Here is a 25,622-nt window from a genome sequence, read left to right on the forward strand (position 1 = left end):
CAGATTGAAAGAGAGACTAAAAAGACAACGTAACAACTTTTCCACTTTGAACTTTTTGAACAAGGGACATTGCATTCTCGCAAAATAGGTAGTTGGCTCTACTTAATGTCCCAATCTCTTGAAGCAAAATGCTTCCAATGCATCTTTTTCATGAAGGGAGAGAAAGAATCCCAGTAACTCAGACCACACAGCCCCTTGCCACCTCCCATTCTGTTGTTCATGTCTTTTCACCAGCAGAGTTATTTGGCTCCAAACACCTGACAGAAATGATATCAGGGAGTGGGTGATTTATGAAATGCACAGGCAAGCATTCTACTTTTATCATTTCTTCACATACATTTTAATCCCTGGAATGCTTCTCCAAAGCAAAGGATTGCCAGGAATGAAGTTAAGTAGAGATTGGAAATAAACATGAGGGATTTTTAAGGAGAAAAAGTAAGAAAAGAATGTAGCATCCAGGTGCTACTGGATAAAGGATTCTAGTTATCATATGTCAGAGGAACGCATAATGCAGCAACAACAATAATTCCTGTTAACCATAAATTCCTGTTTATCATACACCAATAGTTATAAAAATGGAAGGGAACACACATCTCTGACATGCAATTATAGTGGTACAGAAGCCAAGCACAGATTCCAAGGAGAAAACTTGGAAGCTTGCCTCTGACTTGCTAATCAAAAGTTGGGTGTCTTAGTTTGAAGTAGAGTTAATATGTTCAATGAGGCTATAATAAAGACAAATGCAAGACCTCTTTTTTGTTGAGTGTGTCTTGGAGAAAGATATTATTGCATCTTAAAGACCAGCCTGCAGAATCAGTGCAGAGAACATTCTTAGTCCTTCTCCCCACCAAAGGGAGAGAAGGAACTTTCTCGGCCCTGAGGAATCCTATCAAGGACTGTTTCTCTACTTTTTTTCCCTTTCAGAAGCTGTATCTGAACAAGGCAAAACCATTCAATCAGATACCCACATAATTGCAAATTTGGAGTGGAGATTTCAGATATATTCTAATCTCACTCTGAAACATCACTTCCTGCCAAGTGCAACAACAGAATGCCTGGTTTCTAAGGGGTGGGATGGGAAACGCTGAGGTACACTAGACAAGGAAGAGACAGAGTGCCACCATGTAACCCCAAAGAAAGAGGAGGTCCCTTTCTCAAAGCTCATACTCACTCCCAGGGCCCACACAGATTGGGCAGCACCTTCCTTCGGGGATGAATTCCAGCTCCTGATATCCACATGACAATGGGGGGCATGGTTGCTGGGTGCATCTTACTTCTCCATGACTGCAAGAACACATTCCACAGGGGAAAGAGGCCCACTCTGTGCCATGCTGTGCCAAGGGGAAAAATGCAAAAGAGGATTCACTCCAGAATATAGGCCGGCCAAACAAAAACACATCTCCTCCTCTTATACAAATTAAGGATGGAACTCAGGAAAGGTAGAAGACTCTGAGACTGCAATATTGAGTGGAGGGTTTGCAATATTCAAGTCAGAAAAAATTTCTTAATGGACTACCTTTTAATCATCCCTAGGATATTATATTTGAAAATTTCAGACACACAAAAATTACCTCAATCTTAAAAAAAAATTACCTCAATCTCATTATATTTTTTAAAAAATCTATGAATCACCAAGTAAAATTCACACACATACATTTATTGTGTTTTTATAATTTGTTTCTTTTTGAGATGGAGTCTAGTTTTATTGCCTAGGCTGGACTTGAACTCAGCCTAAGTTGCTGAAACTACAAGATTTGCCCACAACATCTAGACTGTTTATTTGTTGTTGTTGTTGTTTTCTTTCTCTCCCTCCCTCCCTCTCTCCCTCCCTCTCTCCCTCCCTCCCTCTCTCCTTCCCTTCCTTCCTTCCTTCCTTCCTTCCTCCCTTCCTTTTTCTTTCCTTCCTTCTTTTGCTTCCCTCTCTTAATTCTTCTCACTCTCCCTTTTCCTCTCCCTCTCTCTTTCCCTCTCCCTCTCCCTTTCTGTCTCTTTAGATCAGGGGTGGGAGTGGGGGTCAAAACGCAGAACTTTGTGAATGCTAACTACAAGCTCTACCACTGAGCTATACCCCCAACACCAAGTCCTATCACTTTCAATAGCTCTATGATCTGCTGCTTTCTTTGACTTTTCTTCCTAATTATATTCCATATACTCCCTTCTTCCCTCCCTTTCTCCCTCTAACAAACCACAAGAAAGAGCCAGGCTACCCACCACTCATACAGAGTGCTGCTAACCCACTTCACACTAGCAACCACGTTCTCAGAACCAGAACTTTGTCAGTGATCTACTAATCCAGGTTTTTGTGCTGAGATTGACTAAACACCCAAAGTTTCTCAATGAGCCACAGTCATGGGGAGTGAACTGGCATGTAAAAAGCCACAAGTATTTTGAATAATTCAGGAAGTAGCTGCCAAAGTTCAGGTTGTCGGCTGTCAAATGAAATCATGGTGGCCTTTCCAAAGACAAAGGCTAACATTCAACCAATGAATACAGTTTTTCTTTACTTTTCCCTCCTGAAAACATTTCTTAAATATTGGAACCTATTCTTTTTTGCTTCTATTAAATCTTAGCATATGGTGAATATCTGATTCAACAAAATCATACATGGATTTTTATTAAAGCATCCCACAATCTAGGAACAAAATATAATCTGAAGATTTCAAATAGAAGTCATATTGAGAAACACTGAAAATAAATATGGTCTTTCTTCCCCTCAAAATGGGATCTAAAATAGCTTTTGATTTCCCTCAAACACAAAGGAGCCCTGTCTTACCTACACAAGTCAGTAGTCCTTTATTTTGCAAATTGTTGCACTAGTTGTAAGCATACCAAGTCTAATGTAGAATTACTTTAAAAAAAAGTCAAGGCTATTGTTGTAACAATATAGTAACAAGTACTCATAGTTAGCTAGTGATTGGGAACCTAGTCTTCACTTTATTATCATACCACTCTCTTACAGATAGACTTACAAGCAGTATAAGAGGGCAATAACAAGCCTTAGAAGTAAGTCAGCCAAAGCAAGATTTCCTAGGACATTTGCACATTTGCAGGTCCCAGTTCAGCTCTTCCTACCTTAGGAACAGGGTAAAATGACTTAATGTTTGTCAACCTCAACTTCCTTGTCTGTAAAAACTAAATAGTGTAGCAGCTAGGTTGTCCTGGGTGCTTACAAGGGTTCAATGAGATATCCTGTTAGAGAATCAGCAAGGGCTCTGGCATGCAGAATGGGCTCACTTGAGCGAACAGCTGAGACTACCAGGGAATGGAGCAGAGAGAAAATGGGGAGATGCTGGCCAAAATGTACAACTTCTAGACATGAGATGAGCCCATGCTGGGATCTAAGGTACAGCTTTGGTAGTGAATGCTGTATGTGTTAATTTGATTGACATCATTATACAATGTAGGTGCGTATCAAATCATCACACTGGGCACCTTAAATATATTCAATTTTTACTTGGCAATTAAATATATTAAAACAAAAAATGAAGGCGTGTCATCTTCTTCCCTTTTTCCACTACAAATTCATGGCCTTCTTTCCTCTTTTATGCTTTTGTTCTGATTGTGAGTAATAGAAATGGACACCGATGGGAGTGCCAAGACCTCTGCCATCAATTTTTACTTCTACTATAATTACACATAAAATTTCAAATTCAGTCAGTATAGCATATAAATGGGCAAGTCCATAGACTATGGGCTAATAAAAGACAGAGACCATTGACCTTTACTTCTTAGAAAGGACTAAGCACAGAGCAGAGGAAAAACTTATAAAAGAAAAATGCATAGCTTCTGGTAAGTTAAGTTTTTTTTTAATCTGTCAAAAAGATATTATAAATAAACTTACAAGGCTTATGGCAAACCAGTAAAACTGTGCAACTTTTGATACAGGTTGACCCAATATAACAATGAGACGTACAAGACACTAGGTTGAAAATGAACTTTACAACTTCGGCAGGGGGTGGGGGGGGTTGTAGTTGGAGAGGTGGGGAAGGAAGGGATGGTAGGGGAAAAACAAAGGAGGAGGATAGGAAATGTACTCATTACCTTACTCATGTAACTGTAAGCCCTCTCTACAGTATTTTTACAATAAAAAATATATTTTAAAAAAAGGAAAAATGTGCAACTTTTGTGCTTGTGTGCATATGTGTGTGCATGCACACACACACACACACACACACACACACACACACACACACACACACACACACACACACACACACACACACACACACACACACACCAGTCAGTCCTAGGGCTTGAATTCAGGAGCTGGGAGCTGTCCTTGAGCTTTTTGGGTTCAAGGTTTGTGCTCTATCATTTCAGCTACAGCTTCACTTCTGGCTTTCTGATGGTTAATTGGAGATAAGAGTCTCATAGACTTTCTTGCCTAGGATGGCTTCAAACCATAATCCTCAGATCTCATCTTCCTAAGGAGCTAGGATTACAGGCATAAACCACAGGTGCCCAGCTAAACTATGCAACTTTTATTAATTAGAACTAGAGCACCTATAAGCAATAATAAAAGGCAAACATCCAACAAAAATAATGGCCATAAGCCTATACGTTCAACTTCATTAATTGCATAGAAATATCCATTTAAAACTGGTTAACATGTCTTCAATATCAGAAATGAGAAGAGTTTAAAATTCACAGTATCCAGCATTGACGAAGCTATAGAGAAAGGAGATCCTCATAGCCAGAGCTCCTCACCATTGTACCTGGAAGGACACAGCCAGGTAGAGACTAACCAAGGTAGACACACCTGAAAAAAGATTGCATGCCTATGAGCTTCTCAGTGGCTTCATCACTAGACAAATGCCAATGCAGTGTAAGTTTATTTAGGATAGACATCATAGCATCAACACTCCAAATCCTTAAATGTGTTGACCTACTAATTTCACCTTTCACAAGCTATCATCTAAATAACAAAATTACCAAACTGTAACTCCCCCCCCGTACAGCATCTTTACAATAAAATTAAATTTTAAAAATATTACCAAAAGGACTTAAATATAAGAAAAATCCACCTTGTTTTTTTTATAGTGGAATTGAGAATATTTTAATAAAAACTGAAAATCTGCCCAAATGCCTATTATTAAAAAATAATGTTCTCCAAGGGTTTGCTAGGGAACTATTCAAAATATAATGCATTAACGAAGGACACAAACTGCATAATTCCAGTTACATTAAAAGACATATCTCTGTGTATCATCTTTCTACATACCTATTTCCTCTCTGTCTTCCTTGCTATCTACATACCCCAAATAACAACGAAAATATCAACAAAATTGTCAGAGTAGTGAGACTACTTGTAGATATTTTTTCTGCTTGCTTATTTTTTCTTTTTTACAAATTTTCATCAGTAAGGTACTTTGTTTTTGTCATCACAAAATAAACTACAATATTAAGAAATTTCATAGAGTGATGAGTAAATGAACAACCTGAAGTAAACTTTTATTTTATAAAAGAAACTACTTCTAAACATCCAAAAATTTAGTTCATTAAAACAAACAAGCACTTGTGGCTTTTTTTAATTAAGTAGTTGTACAAAGAGGTTACAATTCCGTAAGTCAGGTTATGAGTACAATGCTTCTTGATAAAGTCACATCTTCCACCATTCTCTCTCCTCCCTCCCATCCCTTACCCTCAGAGAACTTGTTTTTGCTACTACTAAAAAACACTGTTATTTATAAAACATTAGTAATTGTACCACCTTTCACACAGAGACCACAAAAATCAACTATAATAACAACCTGTCAATCATCAAGGGTTTTTCATCTGCAAAATGAAAGGGCTGTGTTAGGGAAGCGCTTTAGTACTTTCCGGCTCTGTGATCATCTAACTCAAGAGACAGAAAATTAAGCAGTGGATTCTTTCTTCATGATAAGCTTGAGAATTATGGGACTAACATAACATTTAGGAGAGACTCCACGGCTTGATGTAAAGCCACAGAGGCAGCTCCAGATGGTGATGTAAAGGGCACCAGGCAAGAGAAGAAAATCACTGCCTCAATTTCTCTCTAGGAAACAAGTCACTTAGTCCCTTCCATTTTCATTTCCTACTCAGGGTGATACACTTGTCACCAGAGTGTTCTGAGGATCAATAATGCATGCAAGGCACCCAGCTGAGAGATAAAGCGGTTCAGTACCTGCTGAACTGTACTTCTACCTACATAAATGATTTTCATGTTGTTCCCAACGTGCATGTACAACAGCATTACTGCTTCTTTTTGTGAAAATACTGGGCTTGAACTCAGGGCCTAGATATTTTCTTTTAGTTTTCCACTTGAGTCATACCTCCACTTCTGGCTTTTTGCTCATTAATTGGAGGTAAACATCCAATGGACTTTTCTGCCTGCACTAACCATGATCCTCAGATCTGAGCCTCCTCCTGAGGAGCTAGGATTACAGGCACAAGCCATTGGTGTCCAACTCAAAAGCATTATTTTTAATAAACATTGTGACAGCAAGGAGAGTTCTAGAAAATCAGGGACTAATGGAAGCACGAAGTGGTGCTCCCACAAGACCCAATTTGAGCTGTGCCATCTTCACCTCATTAATATCCTTTAGAGAATATAGGAGAGTTTGAAACTAGGCAAATGAAAATTCTGCAGACAGCATCTTAAATATATTTCCCTGCATATTCAGCTAACAAGTTAGCTTAAGGGTTGACATGAGTCCAAAAGAAAGATAAGGTCATAAAGCATTTGCCTGACTTACTTGACAGAACAAAAAAAATTTTTTTAATTCATATAATTTGTTCCTCTTACAAAGTTATACAGCCAGAATACTAAATATCTGGAAATGTTCACTGCGTATTATAATTATATTTGCTGCTTTTCAGAGAACAAGGCTGAATTCGATAATCATTTCTTCCATCACACACAAATTAGTTCTCCTTTTAACCTCATGGATGGGCAGAATGAGTAGTGCTCTCCCTCCTCCCTCTTCTCTTCAGTAGGATTCACATTAAGCCAATCCTGCCTGTCATCCTCTGTTTTCAGAGAATCATCACATACTACCTTCTCAGGCTTCATCTTATCCTGTGCTGGGATTGAATTAGTGAAGAGAAGAAGAAAAAAGAATTAACAGTGCTTTCCCTTCCCTTTCATGAATTGTTTGGGGAGGGCAGGAAGAAATAGGCAGAAAGCATTGGAACAAACAGATTTGGCCTTGGCTCCCTGACTGGTTGGCAAGGTTGGCCTAGATCCTAACAGTCTCCCCCAATCCTAGCCATCATAAACCCATGCAACAAGCCCCAAAATCTTGGGAGTTATCCAAAAAGTTCCTATTTTCCTCACTCTTGGAAAGATATGGAAGCTCACTGTGCCTTGCTGAAATGCCAGTTGGGCTGCTGAAATGCTAGTTGGGTAAGATGCTTCCTTGTGTGGGCACAGAGGCCAGCTCCATTAAGACCCAGCATTTCACTCAGGGATGGTTTTCTTGGGCAGCCTGGAGGTGCAACCTCTCTTTGACTCCCCAAGGCTAGAATCATGACTGCTGGGAACAGTGTTAACTCAGCTATTTTCCTCCCACCACACTCAGGCTACCCTAAAGTCTCTGTTAAATCTGTTTCCTAGGGCCAGGCTTTCACTTCTGATAGCCACATCAGAGTTCTTCAATCACCAGGCTCTCACAGTTTCTGGGAGCATCTCCATGACCTGTCCTATGGGATGTAAGCCAGAGGCCAAAGTGATAGGCTTACGCTATTCAGCAGGAGAGGAAAGTGTGCTGGAAACTGCTTTCCAAACAAGATGAAAGAGAAAAACGGAAAAGACTACAGGAAACAGAAGAGAAGGAGGAGAGGTGGAGGTGGAAGTGGAGGAGGAGGAGGAGGAAGAGGAGGAGGAGGAGGAGGAGGAGGAGGAGGAGGAGGAGGAGAAGGAGGAGGAGGAAGGGGAGGGAGGAGGGGGGGGAGGGGAGCGGGAGGGGGAGGAGGTGGAGAAGAAGAAACAACTAGTGATAGAAGTGACAAGACCAGGCTCAGGCCAAACCAAGCAAGTCCTTAACCAGCCAAGAAAGTGAATCCTATCAGGAAGGATTTGGAGAGAACCTAGGGGAAGAGGAAAGGGCAGGGAAGGAAAAACAGGAAGACAATACAGCAAATTTAATTTAAAACAACACTAAGATTAGAATCTTCTCAACTGAAAAAAAATCTCCAGCTATATTTGAAATTTTCCCTAAAACCTACAGTTTTCAGAATTCAGCTGTTTTTTTTTCACTGTTCAGGTGCCAGAAATACAATTATAACATTTTCAGAGGGAATGAATTTTGAATGCGCTTAAGGGAAAACAATGTATGGGCATGTTCTTAATGTAGTTTAGAGCTTTCTGCATGATGGACTATTGCAAAAGAGTGACCTGCATACGAGGCAGGAAGAAGAACAAGCAAAAGGAGCCCATTGAAGAGCTGTGCTCTTAGAAAAGCTCAATCATGCCTGTAATCCTAGCTACCTTTGGAGGCTGCAACTGGAAGCATCAAGGTTCCATGCCAACCCAGGCTTGCTACAGCGGCATATGCCTATCATTCCAGCTATGAGAGAACACCAAAAATAAGTGGATCATGGTACGTTCAGGTGCACTCAGAAGGAAAAATGACTATCTCACAACCAGAGTGAAAAAAGGCTAGAGGTGTAGTTCAGAAGCAGAGCACTTTTGTAGCAATTGCTAGACCCAAAGCAATAAAAAAGAAAGAAAGAAGGGAAGGGGAAGGGGAAGGAGAAGAGGAAGAGGAAGGGGAAGAGGAAGGGGAAGAGGAAGGGGAAGGGGAAGGCACCACACATTAATGGCCAACACGCCACCAAATGAGCACATGGAGAAAGGATAGAAAAGATTTACTAATTGCCTGAGTTTTTCACTCATTGATGTTTACTGAACACCTATATTGGGAAAAGTTTAGAGCCAGGTTAGGTAAGAGACAAGGAAGATGATTATAAAAATACTAAAAATAGACAGGCACCAGTGGCTCACGCCTATAATCCTAACTACTCAGGAGGCTGAGATCTGAGGATCATGGTTCAAAGCCAACCCAGGCAGGAAAGTCTGTGAGACTCTTAACCTCCAATAAACCACTCAGAAAATTAGAAGTGGAAGTGGTGCTGTGGCTTAAGTGGTAGAGCACTCACGTTGAGCTGAAGAGGTCAGGGATAGCACCCAGGCCCAGAGTTCAAGCCCCATCACTGACCAAAAAAAAAAAAAAAAAACTCCACAAAACTAAAAATACTGTCATTGTTCTCAGATACTCTAAATCAAAATAGACTTGTCCCTCTGTACACATATAATACTAAAAAGTAAATGGTTAATGTCATTGGAGTAGTCAGTGGGCTCATGGAACTAACCCCACATGTCCTGGAACCAAATTCTTTTGAGATGTTTGGGTGTTTTTCCACGTTTGGGCCTTATTTGGGCTACAAATAAATATTTCACTTGAGAGATAATGTTTTCCCCTTGAACCATACACCTATTCAAGTCATCATGAACTGGCCTTATTTCTATCACCATGCAGCCTTGTATCACCTTCCAGTTCATCAGAATCCTAGGGGACAGTAAAGGTGACACTAGCCTATAGAACCAGACTAATGGAGCATCATATGGTAGCTGGTGGGATGAAGACATTCCCAGTGCAGAGCCTGCTTGGGTGTTCTTCAGCAGCACACTGAAGAACTGAAAGGGTAGCTTCCTCATGTCATGAGGAGACTATGGCTCCAGTAAGATGATCTTGTCACATGGGGACATGAGCACTGTAGTCCCTGCGTTTGAGATACACACACTGAACAGAGGCCTGGAGTGGGCATATCAAATCCAACTAACCTCTGCTCTCTCCTTCCTGAATGGTTGGAAACACTACATTAGGGAAAGTGAGAAATAAAGAATGAATCAAAGAGTAGCTCTCCATTGCATTCTACTTTACCTGGTACCTCAAGGTAACATTTAAGTATGAATTAACCTGAACTATTTTTATATTTTCTACTATAAACCTTGCAATGATAGCTTTTAAAACAACATTTAGTATCTCTGAATTAATCCAAAAGGATGTAGAATGAAAAAAAAAATTAAAACTTCAGTCTTTAGTATTGTGGTTCTTAAAGGAGGAGTACAAGAGGAAGGTGCATAACATTTTATCACTGGGGAAATCTGGTCATACCTAAAGATATTTCCAGTTATCATGATTACAGTTGCTACTAGTATCATGAAGGTAGAAGGCCTGGGATGATACTAAATATCCTACAATGCATTAGACAGCCTTAAACAAAGCCTGAAATATTGATTGCAGTGACAATGAGAAACTGAATCCCACTAAAAAGAACCATGAATTATTAGTCAACAGGTCAGGCTTGTAGATGAAGTTATCCTACTTCTTAGTCACATGACATTTGCAAGTACCTTATGCTCTTCACAATTCAATTGTTTCATCTTTAACACTGGAGTAATGTCATCTGCTCTCCTTACCAGCTCAGAGTTGTTTATAACTACCAAATAAAAACTGTCTGTAGAATACAAAAGAAGGTGGTGCATTTATTATTCAACACTACAACTTCTTCAACATCGCCATTCTCAGGCTATCTTTATACAGACACAAATTCAATCTATAAATGTTTATGCAGAGCTTGTGGAATAAGTAGGACAGTTTCTATCTTATTCAGGAAACCTAAATGATCTCAGAAAGTGAAATGGGCGCCAGGTCCTCTATAGTCCAGGAAAAGACAAGACTTCTCTTATCTTTTGAGCCTATAGACTCATCCTGTCAACAATCCAGAGACACAGGATGAGACTTGGGTCACAGAACACCTACCTCATGTATTTTATCCTCATGACGGCAAGATCCAGAAGTCCTGGAGACACACTCTGGGCAGCACTGGTTGGCAGCTATCCGAAGCACTTCTCCCTGAGCATTTAAAAACAGCTCAGTGTAAAACACCATCAGAAAACAAAATGTGACATGATTCATCCAGACCACAAGTCTCTTAAACTCACTAAGTCACATAGGTTTCCAGAATAATGACAGACAGGATAAAGTGGCAAAAATGATTCTTTGTAAAGAACTACAAAAGCGATTTCTATTTTAAAAAGTAATCTACATCTTTTCTGCAAGTGATAAAGTGATGAACTATTTTCACTGGAAATGTTCCACATACGAAAAGCAGTCAGGGTGAGAAAAGAACTATATTTCCATAAGGGTGTTGTTTCCTTCTGCTGGAAGAAGATTCTGGCACGTCTATGGAGGTGTGTGTGGGGGGTGGTGGAGATAGATCCTGAGCTGGCAGGTCAATTCTCCCTCAGCAAGGCCTAACACAGCAAGCAAGAGGAGAGCTGAAGTTCTTAGCATTCATCTCCACTAAAGAAGCAGGGTAGCAAGATACACAGGACAGGAATTTGGAGGACGTTTAGATAGGAAGTAGAACTGTCTAAAAGTATCGCATACATATACTAGAGAAAGCTGGGTAAAAAAATTTTGTAATGGCTGTTATTGATGCTATCGAAAAAATGGGTCACCAATATATGTAGGACAATCTAGTATGAACTTGTTACATGTTAACTAATAATGCATTTGCCACTGTGAACAGCCTTGAGTTATTAAATTTTTAGGGTTTGAGAGTGTAGGTCAGTGGTAGAACACTACCTAGCATGTACAAGGCTCTGAGTGTGATCCTAAGCAGATAAGATAGATAGACAGATAGATAGATAGATAGATAGATAGATAGATAGATAGATAGATAGATAGATAGATAGATAGATAGATAATATTACATATTATATAGTTACATATTGTATATAGTTTTTTGTGTGTGTAAAGATAAGCATGCATGCAACAATATGCAAAGAGAGAGGATGAGCAGAATGCTCTCTTTGGTATCTAGTAATTCTCCTGTTAGATCCTCTTACCATATTATAAAATATCTTAGAGTTTCCTCAAGTCTAGAAGTATAGCAGACAAGCAATGAGTGATTCTGATCAAAAATGATTGCAGACCCTGCATTAACCTGAAAGACAAGATACACCCACAGGCTAAAACTCTAAAAAAATACCTGAACAGTAGAATGGGGGAATGGTGTGTGTGTGTGTGTGCATGTGAATGTTTCCTTCATTATTTTTGGTTGCTTCCATTAAAAAAAACAGCATACCTACAAAAGCATTTTGAGCCCACCACCCATTAAAGCGGACAGAAAATAGGACTAAAATTGTACAGCTCTTATTCCACTACACAGACCAAAATACCAATACCAGCAATCAGCAAGTTCTAATCTGCTTTGAGAAGAAACATAATTTAAATAAAATAAGATTTTATACATTACCAGGCAATGCAACATTAATGACTCTTCAAAAGAGTGCCCTCTGAACCGAAAGGAAAAAACTACACTTTAATTTCCACCAAGATGGCAATACAAAATACATTAGCATAATTCCCACTAAAAATTTCATGCAGACAGGAAATGAGACAATCGAGTTGTTCACACTCTATCCTGGAAGGCAGAAAGCAAGGAATCCAAGCAGGTAGAATGGAAAACTTCAAGGGATAGTATATACCTCTAAACTACATTTTTGATTTATTATGTAAATTTTCATTTAGTCCTCAGAAAACTCAACTCAGTAATATTTCTTATTTGTGATTGGCAATGGAGTGAGAGAGAGAATGCTCTCAATTTGGGTCTATCTATTGAACTTGAGTATATGAGGGAGATGAGCTAAAGGAGTAAAAAAGGATATTGCAGTCAGGTACCTAGAGAATGAGAAGTAGAGAAATCTTGCCACCTAACCACACATGGTTAGTCCTCATGGTTTGGTGAGCTATGAGTTGCACAGAACACGCAGACTACTATTCTTCCAGGCTTTGCACAGAGCATCGGAAAGTGGCTGCAGACACAAGAGCTAGACCCTGCAACGGGACCTAGTGAGATGATTTGCATAGGTTCTAGAAGAACCAACTAGCAATAATAATACGATAATTTGATTCTAGCCAACACTTCTGGAGTATTGTGAATACTGCAGTAGTGTAGTCATGCCAACAGATAACTGAAAGGGCAGATATATACTATGTTTTTCCCTATATGCCCATACTTATGATAAAATTTCATGTATAAATTAGGCACAGTAGGACATTAACAATATTAGCTAATAAATAAAAATTATAATAATATGTGGGGACATATATAAGAGTGATCACTCTATCTCAAAACATCTTACTGTATCAATTTAAGAATCCCAACTTCTTTTTTTTCCATATTAAATCAAAACCTTTCATGTTTTCAGTTAAAGGAAGTACGTTTGGCCTCTTTTTGTTATACCTTCATTTCTAGCATCACTACTCTTTTGCTTTGAAGTAACTATCAGGTAAAATAAGGGTAATTGAAACACAAACACTGCCATAGAAAGACAGTCAATCTGATAACCAAGATGGCACTAAGTGAGAAATAGGAAGGTAGCGTATACAGTGAGGATACACTGCACAGAAAGATAATTCAAGTGTGGAAAGGATGGAGTAAAAGAGTACAAGATTTCATCACACAACTCACAATGCCTCACAATTTAAAACATGAATTATTTATTTAGGCGATTCTCCAGTTAATATTTTCAGACTGTGGTTGACAAAGGAAAACAATGGATAAGGGGGAACTAAAATATTAAGTATATACTGATGTGTATGTGCGTTCATGAGTAATATATGTGTGCGTTCATAAGTAATATATATGTATATATCAGTTGTACATATGTAGTTTAATTCTCACAACTGCACTAAGGACTATTTTCCAGTCACTCTCTCATATTCATCTGGATATGTTGGTTTCTTTCCTACCATGTATTAGGCATCATTCTGGACAAAGTCAATGTCCACAAAAAGGACCAGTCCTACCTTCTCTCTTATATCCTTGACCACCTAAGGCATCCTTACCTTCTCTTCTCTTGACAGCCTGTGGAGATGGTCACCCTTGGAGTCCATTCATACTCTAAACTGCTGGTGCTGGAAACCTTCACCTCTCTGTACCTGAGCCTCTCAGAGTTTAGCCTAGCTTACTGACTTTACTCCCACCACTTATTTCCTTTGGAGAGATCTGGGAGCCCTTCTTTTTCTGGCAGTGACTCGGCCTCCTGTTGGCCACACTTTCTTTTGACATTAGCACTGACACCCATCACTTCCCACATTTCTACTCATTCTCTTCATTAGCACAAGTCCTAGATAGCCAAAAATTCAAGTCCTGGATCTCTGCAACCATTTGTCTTTTCCTCTTTCACACTTGACTGACACAAATGGTTGAGAATACCTCCCACAAATGCTTTGCCTGACCCTGCTCAATCCCTTTCTCCCCTCAGATCTTAACATTCTGCATTCTCATACTCCCAATGACATTTAAAAGTCTTCACAGAGAAGAGTAGGAGAAAAATCTGCACAAGACCATTGGAAGTCCCATATGGTCTATTTCACAACTACACAATTATCACTGAAGCATGAAAACAGTTAAGACAATACTAAACAAACGAGTTTAATAAACTTAATTTATAGATATTGAATAATGATTTTATATAATATTCACAGAATATTCATCTTGGGGTTTTGTCAACCACTTATTGTTGTTCGGTTTGGTTTTTGTTTTGTGGGGGACAGAGTTTCACTATGTAGCCCAGGCTGACCTAGAAATCTTGATCCTCTGGACTGAGCCTCTCAAGTTCTGGGATTGCAGGCATGTACCAGCACGCTTGGCTAAAAACCAATCTTAGTTCAAGGGCCATACAAAAATAAGGTGCAGGCAAGATTTAGTCTGTTGACAGATGGTATAATGTAAGTTTAGATATGCATTCCCTTGGTGGCTAAAGATGTTGAATATTTATTCAGGTTTTTACTGGCCATTTGTGCTTCTTCATTAAAAAGTTTCTGTTCAGTTCATTTGGATTGTTTGCTATTTTAGTGTGTAAGACTGTAGTTTTTTTATGTATTATCAATCCCCTGTGAGATGAATAACTGGCCAAGATTTTTCTCCTATTCTATGGAAATGTCAAAATGAAGGCCATTACTTTGGACAATTAATATATGCTAAATAAAAATAAATAAATAACAACTTTTGATTAATCAATGAAAGCTATAGCTTGTACTGCTTAATTCAGGACTGTTTTTTGATACAAAAAGTTTTCATGTGAAGTGGAGAAGGATTCATGATTCTCACACCACTATTGAGATTCACCAACCAAACAGGGAATTGGGGGGATATTTATGACAGAATGTCAGCAAACTTTTGTATTCCCACTCCTCTTCTCAGAAATATTACCAGGTTGAAACTTAGGAATTCCCTTTTAAAAATATAGTTTCACTCTAATGTTAAAAAAAATCAGAACTTGGTATCATAAAGACTCAAGATTAATTATTTGGGCTAAGGGAAGACATTAGAAAAATAAATGATGCTTGAGAAATTGACAGAATGGTTTTTAAAGAAAAAAATGGGTCTTCTTTAGGAAATTTAAAAAAATATTAACTTCTTTTTCTATGTGTGCCATTCCTGGAGCTTGAAAACAAGGGGTAGGCGCTGTCCCTAGGCTTTTGTGCTCAAAAGTTAGTGCTCTTTACCACTTGAACTACAACTTTACTTCTGACTTTTTGGTTAATTGGAGGTAAGAGTCTCATGGGCTTTCCAGCCCAGGCTGGCTTTGAGCTAAGATCCTCGGATCTCAGGATCCTAGGTGTGAGCCACCAGCACCCCAATAAATTTTTAATTTTTTAAAACTAGATTGGCTTTAAATAGAAAAGCTATCATCTAGGAAACAAATTATTCTAACAGACTGAAAGTATAAAATGTGTTTTCTAACTTTTAGAAAAAGTTAGAAAAAATAAAACACATTTAACAGAAGGGAAAGGAGAAAGTATCATTCATAGACTTGGTCAATAACAAGGAGACTCTCAAGTCAAGCACTCTCCTTTCCCTGCAGAACCTACTAGCAGCACTGCAACACCAACCCCAGCAGCAGACTAAAGTGATCATATTCAAGAAGTCAGTGCTGACATTCGTTCCACTCAATGGTGTATAAATGTCATGACTGCTTCAATAGGTTTCGTATTGGTCAGATTCAGCATTTATTAAGTATCAATCAAGAATTGTGAATAATTGCTTAAAATCCCCAACCTCACTGTTTCCACCTGTAAAGTGGGAACAAAGGCACTAACTCTCTATCATGCTATGAGACAAATAATAATAAAAATATGTTACCAAGTCCTGGCTCCAGAATAAGGCACATTTAAAGAAAACTAAGACATTCTTAGTTTAAAATAAAATTTTCTATTATATTTTATGAAGCTCCCAACTAGAGATTTGGATAAATGTTAGAAATAGATCATCAAAAATATCCAAACCCCTGACCTTCCCCTGACCATACCAATGCATTTGGGATACCATACCTTCTCAAAGGTACACTGAGGGTTCCTGCAAACAACAGGTTTGCAGATAACCACATCACCATGGCAACGGCAGTTCTGGCATGAATCAGGCTTCCAAGTTGTGGCATCCTGAAAAGAAGCATACGCTCTGCATTAGAAACAATGAGTCAAGGTCTGAGCTCACAAAAGCAGCATCTGTAACAGTCCCATCTCCTGGACAATTAAAAGGCAAAGGAAAGTCACAGGCACACTACACACAGCACTCCCTGGACACAGATAAAACCCCAAGCGGCAACAAAAGCAGTATAATCCATTTCATAACAGTCAACCCACGTAGTCAAAGACAAGGGCATTCAGCAGAGAGCTGTCAATACCCAGAGTAAAACCCATCGATTGGCCTGAAACCTCAGGAGGACACACTACTCCCTGCCTTGAAGTTTCATTTTGCTTTTAACTAGCAGAGACCATCTGAGCAGGTTTAAAAGCAAATCACACTTTAACTAGCACTAACCAGCATCCAAAAGGCAGTACTTGCCACTAGGTACAAAAAGCATAGCAGATTTGACTCTACAGCTCTCTGCAAGCTACATATCCTAACACAAAGAATAGAGAGAATTAAATAGTGCAGTTTTTAAAGAAGCTACACCAACACCTCTGCATCGAGTGGCTCTGGTATGCTCAGCTGCATGCTGGACATATTGAATCCTAATGAAGCTACCATTCCTAAGGAACTGACAAATTATTCTGCATCCTAAACAAAAGGGAATTCAATAAACACAAATTGATAACATTATATCATCATTCAATAAATTGGAAAGGAAAATAACGCCGAGAACAGAAAAGGAAATCTGGATTTAATTAAAAGGTTCAGAAAATTCTTTCCTATTTCTCACCTTCCATCGTACTACATCCTAATTTCAATAGTGCCCATTTTGAAGTAACTTTGAGCCCAGCTCCTTCACCCACTGAGCTGATCAAAATGTCTAGCCATTGAAAGGTTGCTTTGATGACTGTGCATTGAAGTCATAAGGATACTCCAAGCTGCACTGCAATTTCCTAACACATGTTCCTATTCTACTTCTTAGTTTCACAACTGCCACTAATGCTGTTGGGCTGAGGTTTAAGCATTACATCTCTTTAAGAATACTATCTTTGTTATTCTTGGTTTAGAACTAATCTGTGGCTCATGTTTACCTGAAATTGGGATAACATACAAACCCTCTAACCTGGCCCTCCCGTATTTTTCTAGGCTTGCTGAATCTCATAGTCCTGAGACTTTCATCAATCTACAACAATTTGGTGAAGACACTGGTTGGGCCCTCTGAGCTGGCCCCTCACATCTCATTCTCCTCATACTGCCCTATGTGGCAAAGCAATATCATCCTCTAACCTTCCATTTTGCATAATAGTTTCCAACCATTAGTCCCCACGTGGATGTAGCTTCAGTTCTCTGTTACTCCACCATGTCCTGAGTACACTGCCACACCTTACTGTGCTCATTAAGTGCCTGTTATCCTTGCCAAACCAAACTATAAATTCCCTATAACATGAACTGTCCTTGGCCTGACACATGGTAGAGGCTTACAAGAACAGCCTACATTGCTTACTTAAGGCTGTTTATCTCCTTCTTAGACTTCTGAATCAAGGTTTTCCAGAGCCAACCTACTAAACATGCTACTAAATACTTTAAGGAGAAATATGAGAAGTTTCTAACCTCCCAAAAACTCATCAGAACACCAGCACTGACTTGAGCTTGGGTGGGCTGGAAAACATAGATGCTGACAACAGGTGCTTTCACATATGACAGTAATTTCATTTGCCAGCTGGCTAGGCTACAGTACCTCTTTATTTGCTCAAACATTATTCTATACAATTCTGTCAAGGTACAAGCAGTCCTTGCCTTACCATTTTTTTGACTTTGTGATGGGACAAAAGACACCTTGTACTTTGAATTTGGGACTCTTATCTAAAATGAGCAATAGGTAATATGGTTAGTAATATGTAATCTGTGTTAGCAAGCACCAGTTTCCAATCTCCCATAGAGGTAAACACAAAAGTAAACACCAATAGTCCATTGTGCCCACTGTTGCTAGGATGCCCCTTCGGATAGGTGTATTAAATGCATTTTTGATCTATGATGGATCAGGATATAACTCCACTGAAAACTGAAGAACACCTACATTTTCTTGATGAGATCGACATGTACCATTAACTGACTTTTAAGTAATGGAGACTACCCTCCACAACATGAATGTGGGTCTCACCCAATCAAGTGATTGCCTCAGTTTAGTTTTCCTAGGAAGGAGAGTTTTGCCTCAAGATTGTAACATGGAAACACTATTTTAAGTTTTCAGTCTGCTGGCCTGCCTTATGAATTTTGAACTTGCCACTTCCAACAGTTTCATGACCTAATTCTTCAAAATCAATCTATCTCTATAGCTCCATGTCTCTCTCTCTGTGTATATCTATCTCTTCATCTGTCTCTGTCTGTCTCTGTCTCTGTCTCTCTCTTATTGTCTGTCTTATAAGTTCTGTTTCTCTGAAGAGCCAGGCCAACACTGGTACAGATCTACATTAGTATGCACAACATTCTCAAGCAAAAAGTTAAGTCATCCTTCCTCTCGGTCAAGAAAAGAAAAATTCACAGCCTCTTAGGAAATGTGCTTCAAAACAAGAAATTTTCCAAAGTCATTTAAGAAATATAAAATATATCTGAAGTGAGATTACATTTCTACTATCTGACTGACAAATTCTCAATCAAAGCAAATGAGTATGAGAATCTGGAATGGAATAGTTCTGGTTTTCTTTTTATTGTTATAGCTCATTCTTCAAAATTGGCAATATGTGACAAGCACAATCCACACTTAACCTAAAGAGAAATGATATGAACGAGAGGAAAACCAAATTTCATTTCCGGGCATAATGTAATATGTTTCCTGCTGATTTTAAGAAAACAATTTCAGCTTGAGGATAAAGATTAAATAAAAATGAGAATTTCACAAAGCCAGTAGCTATCATTTATTGATCATATGTCTTAGCCAATTACTCTTGAAGCAGGAAGTGCTGATCACAGGGTTAGTTTGGGGACAGCAGAAGGGTGTCTTACCCCTGCCTGCAATCATCTGGGAAGCCTGGGAAATTAGCTACATGTCACAATGCTGTACCAAGCACTTGCCTGTTTGACAGCCCCATGAAATCAGCACTATTGTTATTATAAATTTGTTCAATTTGTCCCAATTACTGCTTTTCTTGTAAGTTCTAATAAGTCAGGCTCTGGAGACCTTAGGTGCCATAAAAACTGGATATGGGTCCTGCAGTCACCATTTATTAACTGTACATCGGATTTTTGAATTGCAATACCTGTGCCCAGGTTCCTTATCTAGGAAATGAGGAGACTAAGTTAACATGGAAACAGTTACTGAAAGACTCACACGAGATGTTATATTTAAAGATATATAAACAGTGTCTGGCACATACTATAGGACCATTAAGTATATGTTTCTTAACCTAAGAGAGTGAAGTGCTTACTTAATTGGATCTCTGGCATTCAACATTGCTGCAGAAGGGAGGGATGAGGGGGGTTTTGTTGGTTTTTATTTTTTAATCTGTCTTGGTAATTAGAGAAATCTATCTCACTGAGTTGATGGGAGGCTGAACCTAAGTCTTCTTGAACTCCACTAGACTTAGCTTACTAAACTCTAAATGAAACCTTCTAAGAACAAAGAAAAATTTTTATTTCCATTCACAAAAGCATAATTTCACTTTATATTCATTTGAAGGTCAATTTTATCTGGTGCTTGGCTGTCTGTTACTCTGTGCACAGCTGTCTTCCCAGGAGACGATGACTCTTGAGAAAGGGGGTCTCTTTCATTCCTGTTTGTAGATCCCTTACCCTAGATGAGTTTCTACTGTCTGTTGGTTGAAAAACTGAATGAACAACCCTTAGTGCCTGCTTACCTCCTGAAAATTCTATCCTTGTGAATTTGCATTCCAATTAAGCTGTGAAAGCCTCCAGAAAAAATCTCTATAATGTCCAATGTTACCACTTCACTGGTGTCTTTTCATCTACGTATTCAACGTGTCAAGAAAAACTCCTTATTTCAATGTTCTGAGAGAGATAAATAATTCTAGTTAATTTTAAATAAAATGAACCTTTCCCACATCCTAGATAGATGTATTTTTGAGGTCTAGCTTTACAAATGAATTTCTATGGCATCATAAAATTGCTTTATGAAAGTAGGACTACTAGAGATCCTCAATAGCTAAAACTTTGGATAAAGCTATAAAATCTGAAGAAATAACATTGTAAAGTAAGTTTTACATATTTTCTATGTTACTACTGTAATTCCATTGTTTTATAGTCCTCTTCTAATCTGACATTCTGCAGAAGAAACACCCTTAAAGTATCTTTTCTTGACTATAATTAGAGGATGAGACCATGACAAACCTGCAAAGCAAGGAAAATATGACCAGTATAAATAGAATGAATTTTTAATAATATATGAATGAAAGCTTCTTGCAGATAGTAGACTGCCCTCTATCCCCAAATACTTAAATTAAAAGGAAGATAGATTTTTTTTAACTTGATAACTTAGGTACCTATTAAACATTGATTAGTGCTATATTTAAGCAATAACTATAACTCTCAACAGGAGTCAATTTTGGGGTTTTTTTTAGAGGGAATTATACAGTATTCTAAATAGCATTATACTATCAACAGAAATTTTCTTTCATCTGAATGGTACAATAATCCTACTTAAATTGTTGATTAGTTCGTCTCATTTTTTAAAAATTCCCTCGGCTTTTTTAAATAAAAAATAAATAAAAAAGGAATAAAGCTCCCTCCAAGCTGTGCTTTCAAGTTATAAAACAGCCTATGTAAAATATAGTGATTGTGTAATTAAAATTATATCTATGTAACTAGAAACAAAGCATGGAATTACATAAACTAGTGAGGTGTGCTCAATCCAGAATATACGGTAAATATGCTTTTTTGCTTTTTCCTTATCTGTATCTTCTATTTTTCAATAACAAAAATAGGCAACTGTGTGATTTTGCAACATTACTTTTAAAATATAACATAGGAGAATGGAAAATATAGGTTACTTTTTTCCTAGTTACTATATACTCAGGTTCATTTCAGCTTTAGAGCTGAACTAGCCTGGGTTAAGGGATTTAAATCAGCCATTTACAAAATACCTAACAACTGGGTACCAGTGGCTTACACTTATAATTCTAGCTTCTCAGGAGGCTGAGATCTGAGGATCATGGTTTGAAGCCAGCCCAGGCAGAAAAGTCCCAGTGAGACGCTTATCTCTAACAAACTATTCAAAAAAAGCGAAAGTGGCGCTGTAGCACAAGTGGTAGAGCACTAGCCTTAAGTACAAAGAGACTCAGAGACAGAGACTAAGCCCCGAGTTTAAGCCACAGGATTGGGGAAAAAACAAACAAAAAACAAACAAAAACAACCCTAACAATGGATGATTTACCTGAACTTCCTGAGCTATCCCAAACCTTCTGTATTCAGTAAAAGTTTAAAAATTAACTGTACTCTCTTCTTGCCCTTCAAAGCAATGAAAGAGATGTAATACTCAACTGGGACTCATGTCTTTATTTGTGGAGGTTCATTTTCCTGACAAGTCTGGTTTTCAAGAAAGATAATCCATTAAAAAAAAGGGTTCTTTGACCCAGCTCCAGTTCAGGCACAGAAATAATGGTCCTTGTTTTTCAAGAAACCATAAAGAAACAAATCAATAACTTTCATAAGGTTATTTTAGAGTGCAATTCTTTTCCCAAGTGCCCATACACAGACAGCTTAGACAAACAGTACCTTTTTCATCTGGTCTCATTTTAAAGTTCATAGAAAGCTCCTCATTCAGCCCCAAATAACAAAGAGGAGAAAGCACATGTTGTCAAGAAAGGTATGAGATTTTGTATTTACTCTCAGAAGAAATAAATACAAGTTAATGCCACCAAGAAAAAGTGAAAATCGCGAGCCACTTCTCGTATTTGAGAGCTATTTCAAAGGACTGCTCTGTATAATACCTGCTTATGGCGATTCTTGTTTTACACATCAGGGACCAAAGTAGTTTCTCATTTCAGAAACCTGGAATGATTCTCTTGTACTGATCTCCTCCAGCTGTCTCAAGACAATAAACCTGAAGGCATTCACTGTAAGAATATCAGCTTGGATATAGAAGCAACACCATGATTTACAGATGGAAAGATAGCTGCTAGATATCACCACAAACACCTTGGCTCAAGACATCCTGAAGAGCACTGCAAACTAACATCTTGCCATACAGATGTGTTAGAAGAGTGCAACACAAGCATTAAGGAAGGCCAAGGGAAAGAGAAGGAACAAGCTACCTCCAAGAGTTAGCACATCCCTGGAAAGACTTGGAAAAAAATACATTAAGTGAAGTAAGCCAGGCCCAAAGAAACACAGGTCCCATGGTTTTCCTTATTTGCAATAACTAGTATATGTCTGGGATAAGCAGAAAACGTCAAAAGCTATGTACATATGACCATATAAGATGATGTTAAGCAAAATGAACCCAAAGATAGGAACACAAGTTTTTTTTTTCTTGCTTGCTATTGTTCCTAATGTATTTATAATGTATCATGTGATTTTTTTTGTTTCTTTGTATGTTCCTCCCATACGGTACAACTCCAGTTTTCACTGTATTTGATGTCAGTGCCCTGCATCTTGTATATACACTTCTCTAATTTGGGGAGGGGAAGGGAAAAAACAAAATGCTTAAATAGGGATACAGCTTGACCCACTGTAACAATGAGATGTACAAGACACTATGTTGAAAATGAACTTTACAATTTAGGAGGGGGCTGGGGGGGGGAGTGCAGTTGTGGAGGTGGGAGGGAAGGGATGGTAGGGGGAAAACAGAGGAGACAACAATGCTCAACAGGAAATGTACTCATTACCTTGCTCATGTAACTGTAACCCCTCTGTACAATATTTTTACAATAAAAAAGTGTTTTTTTTTGTTAGCCCATCCCAAGTTCTCCACACAATCATGATTCCTCATCACATTCCAAGACCAAGACATTATGATATTCCTTGTGTTTATAAATTAGGAAATACAGAGTGGAACGATTGTGTGAAATGCACAGTGTCTGGCTGGTAATATATGGATCTAGGGTTCAAGTCTATCCCTTTTTAATTTTTTTTAAATTGTATTTTCTTGTAAAGGTGCTGACAGAGGGGTTACAGTTACATGAGTAAGGTAATGAGTACATTTCTTGTCAAACACTGCTACTCCTCCTTTGCTCCCTTTTTAATTTTTTTAAAGTTTTTCTCTTGTGCTGTTATGAAACTTCATTAACAATGTGTTAATGGTACAGCAGTCCTACCATTTTAAATCACTCTTACTTCTAATCTCCAACTTTACGAGATTAACAAGACATGTCCCAGGGCAGGGTTGCCTCCATTTTCAATGGATGCACAGGACTGTTGAGTGGTAAATGACCTGATGGCTGAATGATCCAAGCCCTCTCATCTGACTTCCACATAACTCCAGGTCCCAGACTAAATACTGCTTCCTCAGGAAAGCCTTCTCTGCTTTTCAGCCAAGGCTCCTGCCTCGGGTTCTCAAAGTTCCTCCCACATTCCAAAACCAGATGTATTTTCCCACTTTTGTTGAGCGCAGGAAGTAAATGAGAAGGAAGAGTTCACCTTCTAGGATCCACATTCTTTGGCACTTTATCTTTCGTTTTTCCTTTTAAAACCTCATAGAAAGCCAAGCACAGTGGAACTAAGATGGGGAGAATCCTGGTTCCAAGCTAGCCTGCATCAAAACTTCATGAGACCCCTGCATCTCAACAATAAAAAAGGCTGGGCGTGTTATTCCAGCTGTAGTGCAAAGTATAAATAGGAAACATGTCCAGATTAGCAGAGCCAAAAGGAGATACACCATCTCAAAAATAACCAGTCAATTAGGGATGGTGGTATAGCTCAGATGGTAGAGTGCCTCACTAGCAAGTACAAAGCCCTGATTCAAACTCTAGTTTTGCAAAAATCAATGAATGAATGAGTAAATAAAAAAAATCCCCTTAGCATAGATTTTTATCATCCTTCCTTTCTTTTCTTTCTTTCTTTTTTTCTTCCTTTCTTTCTTTCTTCCTTCCCTCCTTCCTTCCCTCCTTCCTTCCTTCCTTCCTTCCTTTCTTTCTTTCCTTCTTTCCTTCTTTTTTTCTTTTTTTTTTCTTTATGTCGGTCATGGGGCCTGAACTCTGGGCCTGGGCGTTGTCCATCAGCTCTTCAGCTCAAGGCTAGAGCTCTACCACTTGAGCCACAGTGCCACTTCTGGCTTTTTCTACTTATGAGGTGCTGAGAAATTGAAGTCAGGGCCTCATGCATGCAAGGCAAGCACTCTACCACAAGCCACCTTCCCAGCCCTCATCATTTCATTTTTAAAGGTGAGAAAAAATGGTTTGGAGAGCCCAGGTAATATCCCCAAAGCTCATATGTGAAGGTACCTACATTTGAACTAGTGCATTCATTTGACTCTCAAACTTCTATTTCCCACCACATTATCTCTGTACACCCAGTTTTTTCTACAAACATGTAATCTAGTCCTAGCTCAAGGAATGTGCTGATATGGTAAACTAGTAACCTGGGGTTCAAATACCAATTTAACTACTTCCCAGCTTTAGGATGCTGGATAAATTAATTCACTTTTCTAGTTGTTGGCTTTTCTAGAGTCTCTGTTTCCCAGTGAGTAAACTAAGGTAAGAGAGGGCCAATCAAGGCATTGTCAGGGTGAAATAAACTAATATCTTTAAAACAATGACTCACTTGTCCATAGGAAGCATTTAATCAGCATTAGGTAGGAACTTGGTCAAGTGTTCCAACCTTAACCTGTTGGTCATGGTATTTTCAAGGACAGAAAGATAGTTGTAGCATTCAGAACTACAGCCAGTCCCTCCTGGAATCTCCAGTGTCCACGATAGAAATTTAATTTCTCATGTCTTAATTATTTACACAATGTTCTACTATCAAATGTTGTGGAAACTATATTCCTAGAGTTGCGAAATATATGGAGAAAAAAAGGAATTCTTTAAAATACAGAGTAAAATAAAATACCCAAGTAATGTGCTCCTCATTTCAAATTATGAAGCAACTGAAACCCAGACTTAGTTGTATGGTTCTATTTCCTACACCCAGCTTTCCATTTGTTGCATACAATGAATGCACGACCTAAGAGCACTCCTAAGAGAGACAAAATAACTCTCATAAATTCCTAGAGATGC

At 38.5% G+C, this 25,622-nt stretch overlaps 1 protein-coding gene across 2 annotated transcripts in view; it reads right to left on the minus strand.

Annotated features, from left to right (window-relative positions):
* Fras1 (Fraser extracellular matrix complex subunit 1) overlaps positions 1-25,622 on the minus strand; it is a 442,940-nt gene that overhangs the window by 269,801 nt on the left and 147,517 nt on the right. For both annotated transcript variants that reach the window (XM_070012597.1, XM_070012596.1), the window contains exons 3-5: positions 16,374-16,481; positions 10,788-10,880; positions 1,172-1,331 (exon numbers count right to left, since the gene is read on the minus strand). In XM_070012597.1, coding sequence (XP_069868698.1) covers positions 1,172-1,331; positions 10,788-10,880; positions 16,374-16,481 — 361 coding nt within the window. The remainder of the gene's footprint in view (positions 1-1,171; positions 1,332-10,787; positions 10,881-16,373; positions 16,482-25,622) is intronic.

The sequence above is a fragment of the Dipodomys merriami genome, unplaced genomic scaffold (assembly GCF_024711535.1).
Source record: "Dipodomys merriami isolate MVZ:Mamm:240054 unplaced genomic scaffold, mDipMer1.0.p SCAF_9, whole genome shotgun sequence".
Classification (NCBI taxonomy): domain Eukaryota; kingdom Metazoa; phylum Chordata; class Mammalia; order Rodentia; family Heteromyidae; genus Dipodomys; species Dipodomys merriami.